The sequence below is a fragment of the Pleurodeles waltl genome, chromosome 3_1 (assembly GCF_031143425.1).
Source record: "Pleurodeles waltl isolate 20211129_DDA chromosome 3_1, aPleWal1.hap1.20221129, whole genome shotgun sequence".
NCBI classification, from domain to species: domain Eukaryota; kingdom Metazoa; phylum Chordata; class Amphibia; order Caudata; family Salamandridae; genus Pleurodeles; species Pleurodeles waltl.
Window position 1 is genome coordinate 791,962,160 of NC_090440.1, and position 13,602 is coordinate 791,975,761.

Genomic DNA, 13,602 nt, shown 5'->3' on the forward strand with positions numbered 1-13,602 from the left:
CACACACATACACCCCTCATTTATTGCCTGTGTGTGTACAACAAATGCTTAACACTACCCTCTGATAAGCCTACTGCTCGACCACACTACCACAAAATAGAGCATTAGAATTCTCTTTTTGCCACTATCTTACCTTTAAGGGGAACCCTTGGACTCTGTGCATGCTATTTCTTACTTTGAAATAGTACATACAGAGCCAACTTCCTACATCTTTCAATTGCTAAATGCTGTAGTTGAGTGTTAAACTTTTAATAATTAAGTTAACCGTTAGCCCCAATAGTGCTGAACAAATTACATAACAGTGAAGCAATATTGGCACAAATGTGCTAAACATCGCATAATTTGGCTTTTCATGCTATATAATTCATCCACACTAAAGGAGATGTATCACGGGGCTGTTCTTGGTCACAAAGGGCAATTTGCACTTATGCATAAACACAATTCCCTCTAGACAGAGAATGGGTGAAGCTCTCTGATATATCAGGCCCTTAGATCCTTATTGTCGTCGCTGACCCAGAGAAGGCTTTATTGATTTGTAATATTCTTTCTTTGACTGTGGGGGTACTTCTTAACAGTGCTGTTTTAACTAGACTATAATGAAACTTCACATCTGCACTTATAATGGACAGTACTGGTGTAGGAAGTTGGCTCTGAATGTGCTATTTCAAAGTAAGGAATAGCATGCACAGAGTCCAAGGGTTCCCCTTAGAGGTAAGATAGTGGTAAAAAGAGATAATACTAATGCTCTATTTTGTGGTAGTGTGGTCGAGCAGTAGGCTTATCCAAGGAGTAGTGTTAAGCATTTGTTGTACATAGACAGACAATAAATGAGGTACACACACTCAGACAAATCCAGCCAATAGGTTTTGTTATAGAAAAATATCTTTTCTTAGTTTATTTTAAGAACCACAGGTTCAAATTTAACATGTAATATCTTGTTTGAAAGGTATTGCAGGTAAGTACATTAGGAACTTTGAATCATTTCAATTGCATGTATACTTTTCAAGTTATTCACAAATAGCTACTTTAAAAGTGGACACTTAGTGCAATTTTCACAGTTCCTGGGGGAGGTAAGTTTTTGTTAGTTTTACCAGGTAAGTAAGACACTTACAGGGTTCAGTTCTTGGTCCAAGGTAGCCCACCGTTGGGGGTTCAGAGCAACCCCAAAGTTACCACACCAGCAGCTCAGGGCCGGTCAGGTGCAGAGTTCAAAGTGGTGCCCAAAACGCATAGGCTAGAATGGAGAGAAGGGGGTGCCCCGGTTCCGGTCTGCTTGCAGGTAAGTACCCGCGTCTTCGGAGGGCAGACCAGGGGGGTTTTGTAGGGCACCGGGGGGGACACAAGCCCACACAGAAATTTCACCCTCAGCAGCGCGGGGGCGGCCGGGTGCAGTGTAGAAACAAGCGTCGGGTTTGTAATGGAAGTCAATGGGAGATCTAGGGATCTCTTCAGCGCTGCAGGCAGGCAAGGGGGGGGTTCCTCGGGGAAACCTCCACTTGGTCAAGGGAGAGGGACTCCTGGGGGTCACTCCTCCAGTGAAAGTCCGGTCCTTCAGGTCCTGGGGGCTGCGGGTGCAGGGTCTCTCCCAGGTGTCGGGACTTAGGATTCAGAGACTCGCGGTCAGGGGAAGCCTCAGGATTCCCTCTGCAGGCGGCGCTGTGGGGGCTCAGGGGGGACAGGTTTTTGTACTCACAGTCTTAGAGTAGTCCTGGGGTCCCTCCTGAGGTGTTGGATCGCCACCAGCCGGGTCGGGGTCGCCGGGTGCAGTGTTGCAAGTCTCACGCTTCTTGCGGGGAGCTTGCAGGGTTCTTTAAAGCTGCTGGAAACAAAGTTGCAGCTTTTCTTGGAGCAGGTCCGCTGTCCTCGGGAGTTTCTTGTCTTTTCGAAGCAGGGGCAGTCCTCAGAGGATGTCGAGGTCGCTGGTCCCTTTGGAAGGCGTCGCTGGAGCAGGATCTTTGGAAGGCAGGAGACAGGCCGGTGAGTTTCTGGAGCCAAGGCAGTTGTCGTCTTCTGGTCTTCCTCTGCAGGGGTTTTTCAGCTAGGCAGTCCTTCTTGTAGTTGCAGGAATCTAATTTTCTAGGGTTCAGGGTAGCCCTTAAATACTAAATTTAAGGGCGTGTTTAGGTCTGGGGGGTTAGTAGCCAATGGCTACTAGCCCTGAGGGTGGGTACACCCTCTTTGTGCCTCCTCCCAAGGGGAGGGGGTCACAATCCTAACCCTATTGGGGGAATCCTCCATCTGCAAGATGGAGGATTTCTAAAAGTTAGAGTCACTTCAGCTCAGGACACCTTAGGGGCTGTCCTGACTGGCCAGTGACTCCTCCTTGTTGCTTTCTTTGTTCCCTCCAGCCTTGCCGCCAAAAGTGGGGGCCGTGGCCGGAGGGGGCGGGCAACTCCACTAAGCTGGAGTGCCCTGCTGGGCTGTGACAAAGGGGTGAGCCTTTGAGGCTCACCGCCAGGTGTCACAGCTCCTGCCTGGGGGAGGTGTTAGCATCTACAACCAGTGCAGGCTTTGTTACTGGCCTCAGAGTGACAAAGGCACTCTCCCCATGGGGCCAGCAACATGTCTCTGGTGTGGCAGGCTGCTGGAACTAGTCAGCCTACACAGACAGTCGGTTAAGTTTCAGGGGGCACCTCTAAGGTGTCCTCCGGGGTGTATTTTACAATAAAATGTACACTGGCATCAGTGTGCATTTATTGTGCTGAGAAGTTTGATACCAAACTTCCCAGTTTTCAGTGTAGCCATTATGGTGCTGTGGAGTTCGTGTTTGACAGACTCCCAGACCATATACTCTTATGGCTACCCTGCACTTACAATGTCTAAGGTTTTGTTTAGACACTGTAGGGGTACCATGCTCATGCACTGGTACCCTCACCTATGGTATAGTGCACCCTGCCTTAGGGCTGTAAGGCCTGCTAGAGGGGTGTCTTACCTATACTGCATAGGCAGTGAGAGGCTGGCATGGCACCCTGAGGGGAGTGCCATGTCGACTTACTCGTTTTGTCCTCACTAGCACACACAAGCTGGCAAGCAGTGTGTCTGTGCTGAGTGAGAGGTCTCCAGGGTGGCATAAGACATGCTGCAGCCCTTAGAGACCTTCCTTGGCATCAGGGCCCTTGGTACTAGAAGTACCAGTTACAAGGGACTTATCTGGATGCCAGGGTCTGCCAATTGTGGATACAAAAGTACAGGTTAGGGAAAGAACACTGGTGCTGGGGCCTGGTTAGCAGGCCTCAGCACACTTTCAATTGTAAACATAGCATCAGCAAAGGCAAAAAGTCAGGGGGCAACCATGCCAAGGAGGCATTTCCTTACAACTGGCATGTCTCAACAATGCTGCTGCACAATTCATGGGCAATGCTGGCGCTTACCCGGTTGTCTGTTCTTCTAATTGACCTCTCTGAAAAACCTGTATACGTTCAGAGGTCCGTGCTGACTTCTAGACTGTCAGGTGTTGTGAAAAATTGTAGTACAACCGACAGATGGCCAACTGATGATGATCCCCTGATTCTTCTTCCAGCTTGAGGTAGATCAGTTTCTGAAATACCCATTGTTGGGACCTTTTACCATGCCAAGAGTCGTGAATAGTTGAGTCAACACTTGTCCAGCTCACAATAGGATTCCACAGAGTTCTTTTATGGCAGTTTCAGATAACTTTCTATGTATGCTATTTATAGTGTGTGGTAAGAGCCTGTTAAGTAGTGGAATCTCAGGGTTTGACAAGTTTGTCAGTTTTGGGCTGATATGCTAAAAGATGGCATTTTGATCTCAGAACAGAGTCCTCTGAGGTTAAAGATTGTTAATGTGCACTGGATGTATGTGTATATGTTGTTTCTGTGCTTGGCATGTTCTTGGGTCATTGCATGGCTCCTGGGTGGGTTGTTATACTATTAGGTCTCTATCAAACTATACTCCTTTCCCACTCTGACTCATCCCAAATCCTTTCTACTACTTTCATCTCCTAAATAACACTGCCTAAGCTCTTCCTTCCGCTTCCACATCTAACTCACCAAATCTCACTCTACTACCGTGACCTCCCACACAACCCTACTAAATTCTCCCTCATTTATCTCACCCTGCTACTATGCTCTCCCTTACCCTTCCACAGACTCTTCCCTCCTCCATCTCCCTTTACTCATCCCAAGCCTTTGGGTTGAATAAATGAATGATATACTCCCAATTAACACTTCTGGATTTCTTTCCTCCTCCACCCCTCCGTTACTCCAGTCAATCTAACTAACAAGCTCTCATATCCGCGGCTCAAATTAACTCATAATACTAAAACTGTACTCATATTTCCCGATACTAATCCATCACTAATTCTTGTTGGGTTCCCGAGTAGCGTACTACTCACCGAAAAGCACTTCGACGCCTCGTAAGGGGTAGTAAGCGCTATATAAATACTATTACAATACATACAAACTTTTTTTAATAGGACCTTTAGCTATTCATCCGAGTTCCAGTAAAGCCAACCACTAATGTACTCTTTTAGCTATGTACATTCAATACTAGCATGGTCTATGCGCCCCATAACCAATGGCTTCAGCCACCAGTGGCTAGGATATATACTTCTGCAGATATTTAAGACACCATCTACATAGTATTCAAGTGGAAACAATATGCACGATAAAAGCAGTGGCAGTTAGGGCTACTTGGGAGAGACCTTCAACAGTAAGTTGTGTTGGACTAGTTAGGATGAATATGAGGCAGTGGGAAGGGCCTAGTTATGCAGGCAAGTTCTGTAATTGAGTGGGGGAAAATGCGCATGTGTAAAGTTTAGTGAAAGGCTGCAATGCTAAGAGTCCTATTGGGGGTAGAGTGCCTACTATTTAACAAACTTAAGCTAGACAACTATGGAGAATCCATGCTGGAAATCTAATTAGTAATAAAAAATAAAATTAAAAAATCCAATACCAAACACATGCCATGAGAAGGTTTTAACATCAACGCAGGAATTGTTAAGGACTTTCCGCATTAGAAAATTCATATGTACTCAGCCAAACATGCAAGAAGTTTATTGGTATATAAAGGAAATAGTTTAAAACAGGCTTCTCCGTTGAGTAGCTTGCAAGTTACTGGTAGTTCACCACGACCTGCGAGTAGCTCTCCTGTATGGAGCCCATACTACTAAAATAAAAGGAATTTTTGCTTGGTTGAATGAATCTCCAAAGACGAAAAATTTATATTTGAGATGAAAATGCATGTATTTTCAGAACCCTTACTTTTAAAAAACATTTAAAGCTGATATGTAGCACTTGGACTTCCTATTAATAGACTAAAATCTTGATATTATTACTGCTGACAATCCTGCACTAAGATGATCACAGCAGGTAATCTTGCATAAGGTGGTTACGAATGCAATGTTAAACCAGATGTAATTTAGGAGGATCTTAAAGAAATAAAACCTTGGTTGTGGAAAATAAATGAAAATAAGCAAAATAAGGATCACTTCATACTTGCCTGCCTGTCTCACTGGCAAATCCAGTTGCTCCGACATGGTGATCTGAAGCAAAGTGGAGCCAAAGTTGACAGACTTTTGAGCCTGGAAAAAAAAAAAAAAAAAAAAATGTATATGTACATATCAATGCAGACGTAGGAGTTAACACGGTATAAGAAAACAGGATGACATACTCTAAACATAACATAGTCAGTGCCACTTTCCAGAAACCAGTTGAAACCAAACCGAATATACCCAACAGACAACTTGTTATATTTCATCTCCCTTCAGGAGTTTCACCCTCCTTTCTAATAGGGAACTATTTAAAAGCAGAGATACAATGTAGGGCAAACCCGGCCACATTAGCGAACAAAAAGGTAAGGCCTGTTTAAACCCTTCCCAAGCATGCATTAAATATCTAAGATTTTATTTTGTCGATTCGGGATGCTGTTTTCCTCACTGAAACCAGGCTCTGATACCTCACACGCTGCTATTGCATCAGCAGTCCCTCCTACTTTTTGTATACAGCAAATAGTCAAACAGGAAAGTAACAGGGGTAGCATTGTGATTATCTTTTGCTAAGTATGTCTGCAAAACATTCTTAATTTTGAAGTCCACCCTCTGGGTGGGTGCTTTTTTCCCTTCTAAAAATGCTGCTAATTTTTCATCTGGTGCCTAAGTTTATCACTGTCCCAACCATGCTTAGTTATTTTTAATTCTCTTTTGGATGAAATTGTACTTTGTAGTGTCCAATTTGCCAAATTCATTGTTTTAGGTGACTTTATTATTCACCTACATTCTGAACTTAGCCCCCAAACCTCATTCCAGCAATTCTAGGCCTTTTACTTGATCTGATCTGTAGGAAGTTGGCTCTGTATGCACTATTTCAAAGTAAGGAATAGTATGCACAGAGTCCAAGGGTTCCCCTTAGAGGTAAGATAGTGGCAAAAAGAGATAATACTAATGCTCTATTTTGTGGTAGTGTGGTCGAGCAGTAGGCTTATCCAAGGAGTAGTGTTAAGCATTTGTTGTACATACACACAGGCAATAAATGAGGAACACACACTCAGAGACAAATCCAGCCAATAGGTTTTGTTATAGAAAAATATATTTTCTTAGTTTATTTTAAGAACCATAGGTTCAAATTCTACATGTAATATCTCATTTGAAAGGTATTGCAGGTAAGTACTTTAGGAACTTTGAATCATTACATTAGCATGTATACTTTTTACATAAAACACAATAAGCTGTTTTAACAGTGGACACAGTGCAATTTTCACAGTTCCTGGGGGAGGTAAGTTTGTTAGTTTTGTCAGGTAAGTAAATCACTTACGAGTCTCAGGTTTGGGTCCAAGGTAGCCCACCGTTGGGGGTTCAGAGCAACCCCAAAGTTACCACACCAGCAGCTCAGGGCCGGTCAGGTGCAGAGGTCAAAGAGGTGCCCAAAACACATAGGCTTCAATGGAGAGAAGGGGGTGCCCCGGTTCCGGTCTGCCAGCAGGTAAGTACCCGCGTCTTCGGAGGGCAGACCAGGGGGGTTTTGTAGGGCACCGGGGGGGACACAAGTCAGCACAAAAAGTACACCCTCAGCAGCGCGGGGGCAGCCGGGTGCAGTGTGCAAACAAGCGTCGGGTTCTCTGTAGATTTCAATGAGAGATCAGGGGATCTCTTCAGCGTCGCAGGCAGGCAAGGGGGGGGGGGGCTCCTCGGGGTAGCCACCACCTGGGCAAGGGAGAGGGCCTCCTGGGGGTCACTCCTGCACAGGAGTTCCGTTCCTTTAGGTGCTGGGGGCTGCGGGTGTAGGGTCTTTTCCAGCTGTCGGGAAATGGAGTTTCAGGCAGTCCCGGTCAGGGGGAGCCTCGGGATTCCCTCTGCAGGCGTCGCTGTGGGGGCTCAGGGGGGACAACTTTGGTTACTCACGGTCTCGGAGTCGCCGGAGGGTCCTCCCTGAGGTGTTGGTTCTCCACCAGTCGAGTCGGGGTCGCCGGGTGCAGTGTTGCAAGTCTCACGCTTCTTGCGGGGAGTTGCAGGGGTCTTTAAGTCTGCTCCTTGAAACAAAGTTGCAGTTCTTTTGGAGCAGTGCCGCTGTCCTCGGGAGTGTCTTTCTTGAAGCAGGGCAGTCCTCCGAGGATTCAGAGGTCGCTGGTCCCTTGGAAAGAGTCGCTGGAGCAGGGTTCTTTGGAAGGCAGGAGACAGGCCGGTAGGACTGGGGCCAAAGCAGTTGGTGTCTTCTGTTCTTCCTCTGCAGGGATTTTTCAGCTCAGCAGTCTTCTTCTTGTAGTTTCAGGAATCTAACTTCTTCGGTTCAGGGGAGCCCTTAAATACTAAATTTAAGGGCGTGTTTAGGTCTGGGGGGGTCAGTAGCCAATGGCTACTAGCCCTGAGGGTGGGTACACCCTCTTCGTGCCTCCTCCCAAGGGGAGGGGGGGTCACATCCCTAATCCTATTGGGGAATCCTCAATCTGCAAGATGGAGGATTTCTAAAAGTTAGAGTCACTTCAGCTCAGGACACCTTAGGGGCTGTCCTGACTGGCCAGTGACTCCTCCTCGTTATTCTCATTATTTCCTCCGGCCTTGCCTCCAAAAGTGGGGGCCGTGGCCGGAGGGGGCGGGCAACTGCACTAGCTGGAGTGTCCTGCGGTGCTGGCACAAAGGGGTGGGCCTTTGAGGCTCACCGCCAGGTGTGACAGCTCCTGCCTGGGGGAGGTGTTAGCATCTCCACCCAGTGCAGGCTTTGTTACTGGCCTCAGAGTGACAAAGGCACTCTCCCCATGGGGCCAGCAACATGTCTCGGTTGTGGCAGGCTGCTGGAACCAGTCAGCCTACACAGATAGTCGGTTAAGGTTTCAGGGGGCACCTCAAAGGTGCCCTCTGGGGTGTATTTTACAATAAAATGTACACTGGCATCAGTGTGCATTTATTGTGCTGAGAAGTTTGATACCAAACTTCCCAGTTTTCAGTGTAGCCATTATGGTGCTGTGGAGTCCGTGTTTGACAGACTCCCAGACTATATACTATTATGGCTACCCTGCACTTACAATGTCTAAGGTTTGGCCTAGACACTGTAGGGGCACAGTGCTCATGCACTGGTGCCCTCACCTATGGTATAGTGCACCCTGCCTTAGGGCTGTAAGGCCTACTAGAGGGGTGACTTATCTATACTGCATGGGCAGTGTGAGGTTGGCATGGCACCCTGAGGGGAGTGACATGTCGACTTACTCGTTTTGTTCTCATCAGCACACACAAGCTGGCAAGCAGTGTGTCTGTGCTGAGTGAGGGGTCCCCAGGGTGGCATAAGATATGCTGCAGCCCTTAGAGACCTTCCCTGGCATCAGGGCCCTTGGTACTTGGGGTACCAGTTACAAGGGACTTACCTGGATGCCAGGGTGTGCCAATTGTGGATACAAAAGTACAGGTTAGGGAAAGAACACTGGTGCTGGGGCCTGGTTAGCAGGCCTCAGCACACTTTCAATTCAAAACATAGCATCAGCAAAGGCAAAAAGTCAGGGGGTAACCATGCCAAGGAGGCATTTCCTTACATGATCACTACCTCATTCCATGGAGGTTCACTCCTCTCAGGAAAACCTCTAAGCCTCTTCCTAGATTGTTTAACTCTCATCCTTGGCATAAAGCTAGTGAAGCCAATTTGGAATCCAATTTACCCATCCTTGCTCTGTAACTAAACTTAGTTTCAGATCGGGATACTCTTTGTCAGCAACTGTCTAACCACAGAATTGGATTCAATTTCCCCAGTTATAAGTATAACACCAGCCAGGTCTTGTCCTTTAGCCCAGTGGTCTACTCTGGCTCTCGTCTCGATTAAATCCAGCTGCAAGAAATTGGAACGTCAGTGGAGGAAAGTTATGGTGCCAACGAGAAAGCCATTCATTATCAGGCTCTTGGAGATAACCATGTAGCTATTCGTAAGCCTCCATATTTTTCCACTCAAATTGCCACTGCTTCCAATACCTCTAAAGAGATTTTTAAAAAGTGTTCAAACATTTCTGTCTCCAAAAGCTTGGGTTCAGAGCTGTGAGAATATTCTACTCTATTTTCAAAATAAAATGAAAAAGATCTATGCCGTGTTTCAGGATATGAGCCTTTGCCGTGCCTGTTGATAACTACATTGCCCAGCTCCTTAGGCCACTCTTACTTTTGAGTATCTCTTTAGATGTCTCTGTGCAAGCCGTATTGAATTGCTGATCTGACTACCCATCAGTTCCTGGTCATTTTATCCAAGGTCAGGCATATGAATCCTGTAAGGAAATGCCTCCTTGGCATGGTTACCCCCTGACTTTTTGCCTTTGCTGATGCTATGTTTTGAATTGAAAGTGTGCTGAGGCCTGCTAACCAGGCCCCAGCACCAGTGTTCTTTCCCTAAACCTGTACTTTTGATTCCACAATTGGCACACCCTGGCATCCAGGTAAGCCCCTTGTAACTGGTACCCCTGGTACCAAGGGCCCTGATGCCAGGGAAGGTCTCTAAGGGCTGCAGCATATCTTATGCCACCCTGGGGTGGCCTTACTCAGCACAGACACACTGCTTACCAGCTTGTGTGTGCTAGTGAGAACAAAACGAGTAAGTCGACAAGGCACTCCCCTCAGGGTGCCATGCCAACCTCACACTGCCTATGTAGTATAGATAAGTCACCCCTCTATTAGGCCTTACAGCCCTAAGGCAGGGTGCACTATACCATAGGTGAGGGCACCAGTGCATGAGTACTGTGCCCCTACAGTGTCTAAGCAAAACCTTAGACATTGTAAGTGCAGGGTAGCCATAAGAGTATATGGTCTGGGAGTCTGTCCAACACGGACTCCACAGCACCATAATGGCTACACTGAAAACTGGGAAGTTTGGTATCAAACTTCTCAGCACAATAAATGCACACTGATGCCAGTGTACATTGTTGTAAAATACACCCCAGAGGGCACCTTAGAGGTGCCCCCTGACAGACTATCTGTGTAGGCTGACTGGTTCCAGCAGCCTGCCACAACCGAGACATGTTGCTGGCCACATGGGGAGAGTGCCTTTGTCACTCTGAGGCCAGTAACAAAGCCTGCACTGGGTGGCGATGCTAACACCTCCCCCAGGCAGGAGCTGTAACACCCGGCGGTGAGCCTCAAAGGCTCACCCCTTTGTTCCAGCACCGCAGGACACTCCAGCTAGTGGAGTTGCCCGCCCCCTCCGGCCACGGCCCCCACTTTTGGCAGCAAGGCCGGAGGAAATAATGAGAACAACAAGGAGGAGTCACTGGCCAGTCAGGACAGCCCCTAAGGTGTCCTGAGCTGAGGTGACTAACTTTTAGAAATCCTCCATCTTGCAGATGGAGGATTCCCCAATAGGATTAGGGATGTGACCCCCTCCCCTTGGGAGGAGGCACAAAGAGGGTGTACCCACCTTCAGGGCTAGTAGCCATTGGCTACTAACCCCCCCAGACCTAAACACGCCTTTAAAATTAGTATTTAAGGGCTCCCCTGAACCTAAGAAGTTAGATTCCTGAAACTACAAGAAGAGGACTGCTGAGCTGAAAAACCCCTGCAGAGGAAGAACAGAAGACACCAACTGTTTTGGCCCCAGTCCTACCGGCCTGTCTCCTGCCTTCCAAAGAAACCTGCTCCAGCGACGCTTTCCAAAGGACCAGCGACCTCTGAATCCTCAGAGGACTGCCCTGCTTCAAGAAAGACAAGAAACTCCCGAGGACAGCGGCCCAACTCCAAAAAGACTGCAACTTTGTTTCGAAGGAGCAGATTTAAAGACCCCTGCAAATCCCCGCAAGAAGCGCGAGACTTGCAACACTGCACCTGGCGACCCTGACTCGACTGGTGGAGAACCAACACCTCAGGGAGGACCCTCCGGCGACTCCGAGACCATGAGTAACCAAAGTTGTCCCCCCTGAGCCCCCACAGCGACACCTGCAGAGGGAATCCCCTGACCGCGACTGCCTGACTCTAAAATCCCGACGGCTGGAAAAGACCCTGCACCCGCAGCCCCCAGCACCTGAAGGAACGGAACTTCAGTGCAGGAGTGACCCCCCAGGAGGCCCTCTCCCTTGCCCAGGTGGTGGCTACCCAGAGGAGCCCCCCACTTGCCTGCCTGCACCGCTGAAGAGACCCCTTGGTCTCCCATTGACTCCCATTGGAAACCCGACGCTTGTTTTCACACTGCACCCGGCCGCCCCCGCGCTGCTGAGGGTGTACTTTTTGTGTGGACTTGTTCCCCCCCCCCCCCCCCCACCCCCCCACCCCGGTGCCCTACAAAACCCACCTGGTCTGCCCTCCGAAGACGCGGGTACTTACCTGCTGGCAGACTGGAACCGGGGCACCCCCTTCTCTCCATTGAAGCCTATGTGTTTTGGACACCTCTTTGACCTCTGCACCTGACAGGCCCTGAGCTGCTGGTGTGGTAACTTTGGGGTTGCTCTGAACCCCCAACGGTGGGCTACCTTGGACCCAAAACTGAACCCTGTAGGTGGGTTACTTACCTGCAAAAACTAACAATACTTTACCTCCCCCAGGAACTGTGAAAATTGCACTGTGTCCACTTTTAAAACAGCTATTTGTGTTTTATGTAAAAAGTATATATGCTACTGTAATTATTCAAAGTTCCTAAAGTACTTACCTGCAATACCTTTCAAATGAGATATTACATGTAGAATTTGAACCTGTGGTTCTTAAAATAAACTAAGAAAATATATTTTTCTATACAAAAACCTATTGGCAGGAATTGTCTCGGAGTGTGTTCCTCATTTATTACCTGTGTGTATGTACAACAAATGCTTAACACTACTCCTTGGATAAGCCTACTGCTCGACCACACTACCACGAAATAGAGGATTAGTATTATCTCTTTTTGCCACTATCTTACATCTAAGGGGAACCCTTGGACACTGTGCATGCTATTCCTTACTTTGAAATAGCACATACAGAGCCAACTTCCTACAAATCCCATTGTTAAAGCTTTGTTGAACAACTGCCGGTGGTTAGCGTAAATCTCTGGAAACATGCTTATGTGGTGCACCTCCAAAGAAGCAAACAGATCACCAGGTCTTTTCTAACCACAAACCTATCTCTTTGCCCCCAGCCTTTTCTAACAATTTAGAAAAGACAGTGAATTATCAGCTCAACCAGTTTCAGACACTAATCTTCTACATGACTCAGTCTGATTTAGATCTTGTTACAGCACTGAATTGGCGCTGCTGGTAGTAGCTAAATTTGTCAATCTGAGCTTAGATCAAAAAGGTGTGCAGCTGTATTGATCTTATTGGATCTATCTGCTGCTTTCAACATGGTTTCACACCAGATACTGTTGCAGCAGTTATCTAAATGTGGCATTGGCAGTTTTTAAAATGTTTGCTGCTCACGTTGGCGCTTTTCATCAAAATGGCCTGATTTAGCAGCACTAGGTGGAATCTTAATGTTGCAGCAGCATCATCAGTTAAGGCTTGTGGTTCCTTTAGTGAGGTGCGTGTGTCCGAGAGGCCATTTTTTGTTCTACCTAGTCACTGGACTGGCATGCTCTACCCCTCTTTATTCAGGCTTTGCACAATAGATCAACATTCAAGACGAAAAGCTTAAAACCTTGCTCCCGCCCTTTCTCCCCCCAGTTGTGCTGTCTTGTTAGATAATTTTTTCCATTCTGTCTGCTGCTGAGCACCAAGATGTCTACTGACAGCAGCTGGCTTTAAGGCATATTCATTCAGTAACTTTGGCGCAGTTTAACAAACCTTTTCACAAAAAAATATTAAGCCAACTCCACTGCTCCACAAAACGTTTCTGGGTGGTCCGTCCAAACACAAACAAAGGGGAAGTCCCAAATGTGTTTGCCCCACAGAAAAATGTAATAGCACTACAGCCAAAATGGCTGAACAAAGTGATGCCAAATTTCTCACAAAGCTAGATCATTACGAAGAAAACATACTTTTTGGGTTTTAGTGTAAATCCGTTCAGTAGCATAAGAAATATATGAATATATCTATATCCTACTGGCAGTCTCCCGGTAGGTAGTTATACTAAGGACCACTTTTCCACTGAAAGTTTTTGGGTTCACCTCTTTGATGCCGTTCGCCAAAAAAGTGTTCCCGCGAATCTTGTCCTACATGGGAAGTTTTGGGGTGATCTGCAAAGCGATGGAATTACTCCAAATTTGGCACAACTGTAGCTCTTGG

The 13,602-nt window shown here is 47.1% G+C and overlaps 1 protein-coding gene across 2 annotated transcripts in view; it reads right to left on the reverse strand.

Annotated features, from left to right (window-relative positions):
• The window catches only part of IPO7 (importin 7), a 351,366-nt gene that overhangs the window by 316,408 nt on the left and 21,356 nt on the right, over nt 1–13,602 (reverse strand). The window contains exon 2 of one of the 2 annotated variants that reach the window (XM_069223632.1): nt 5,461–5,542. The exons of the other annotated variant lie outside the window; for it this stretch is intronic. Coding sequence (XP_069079733.1) covers nt 5,461–5,542 — 82 coding nt within the window. The remainder of the gene's footprint in view (nt 1–5,460; nt 5,543–13,602) is intronic. 2 annotated transcript variants of the gene reach the window in all.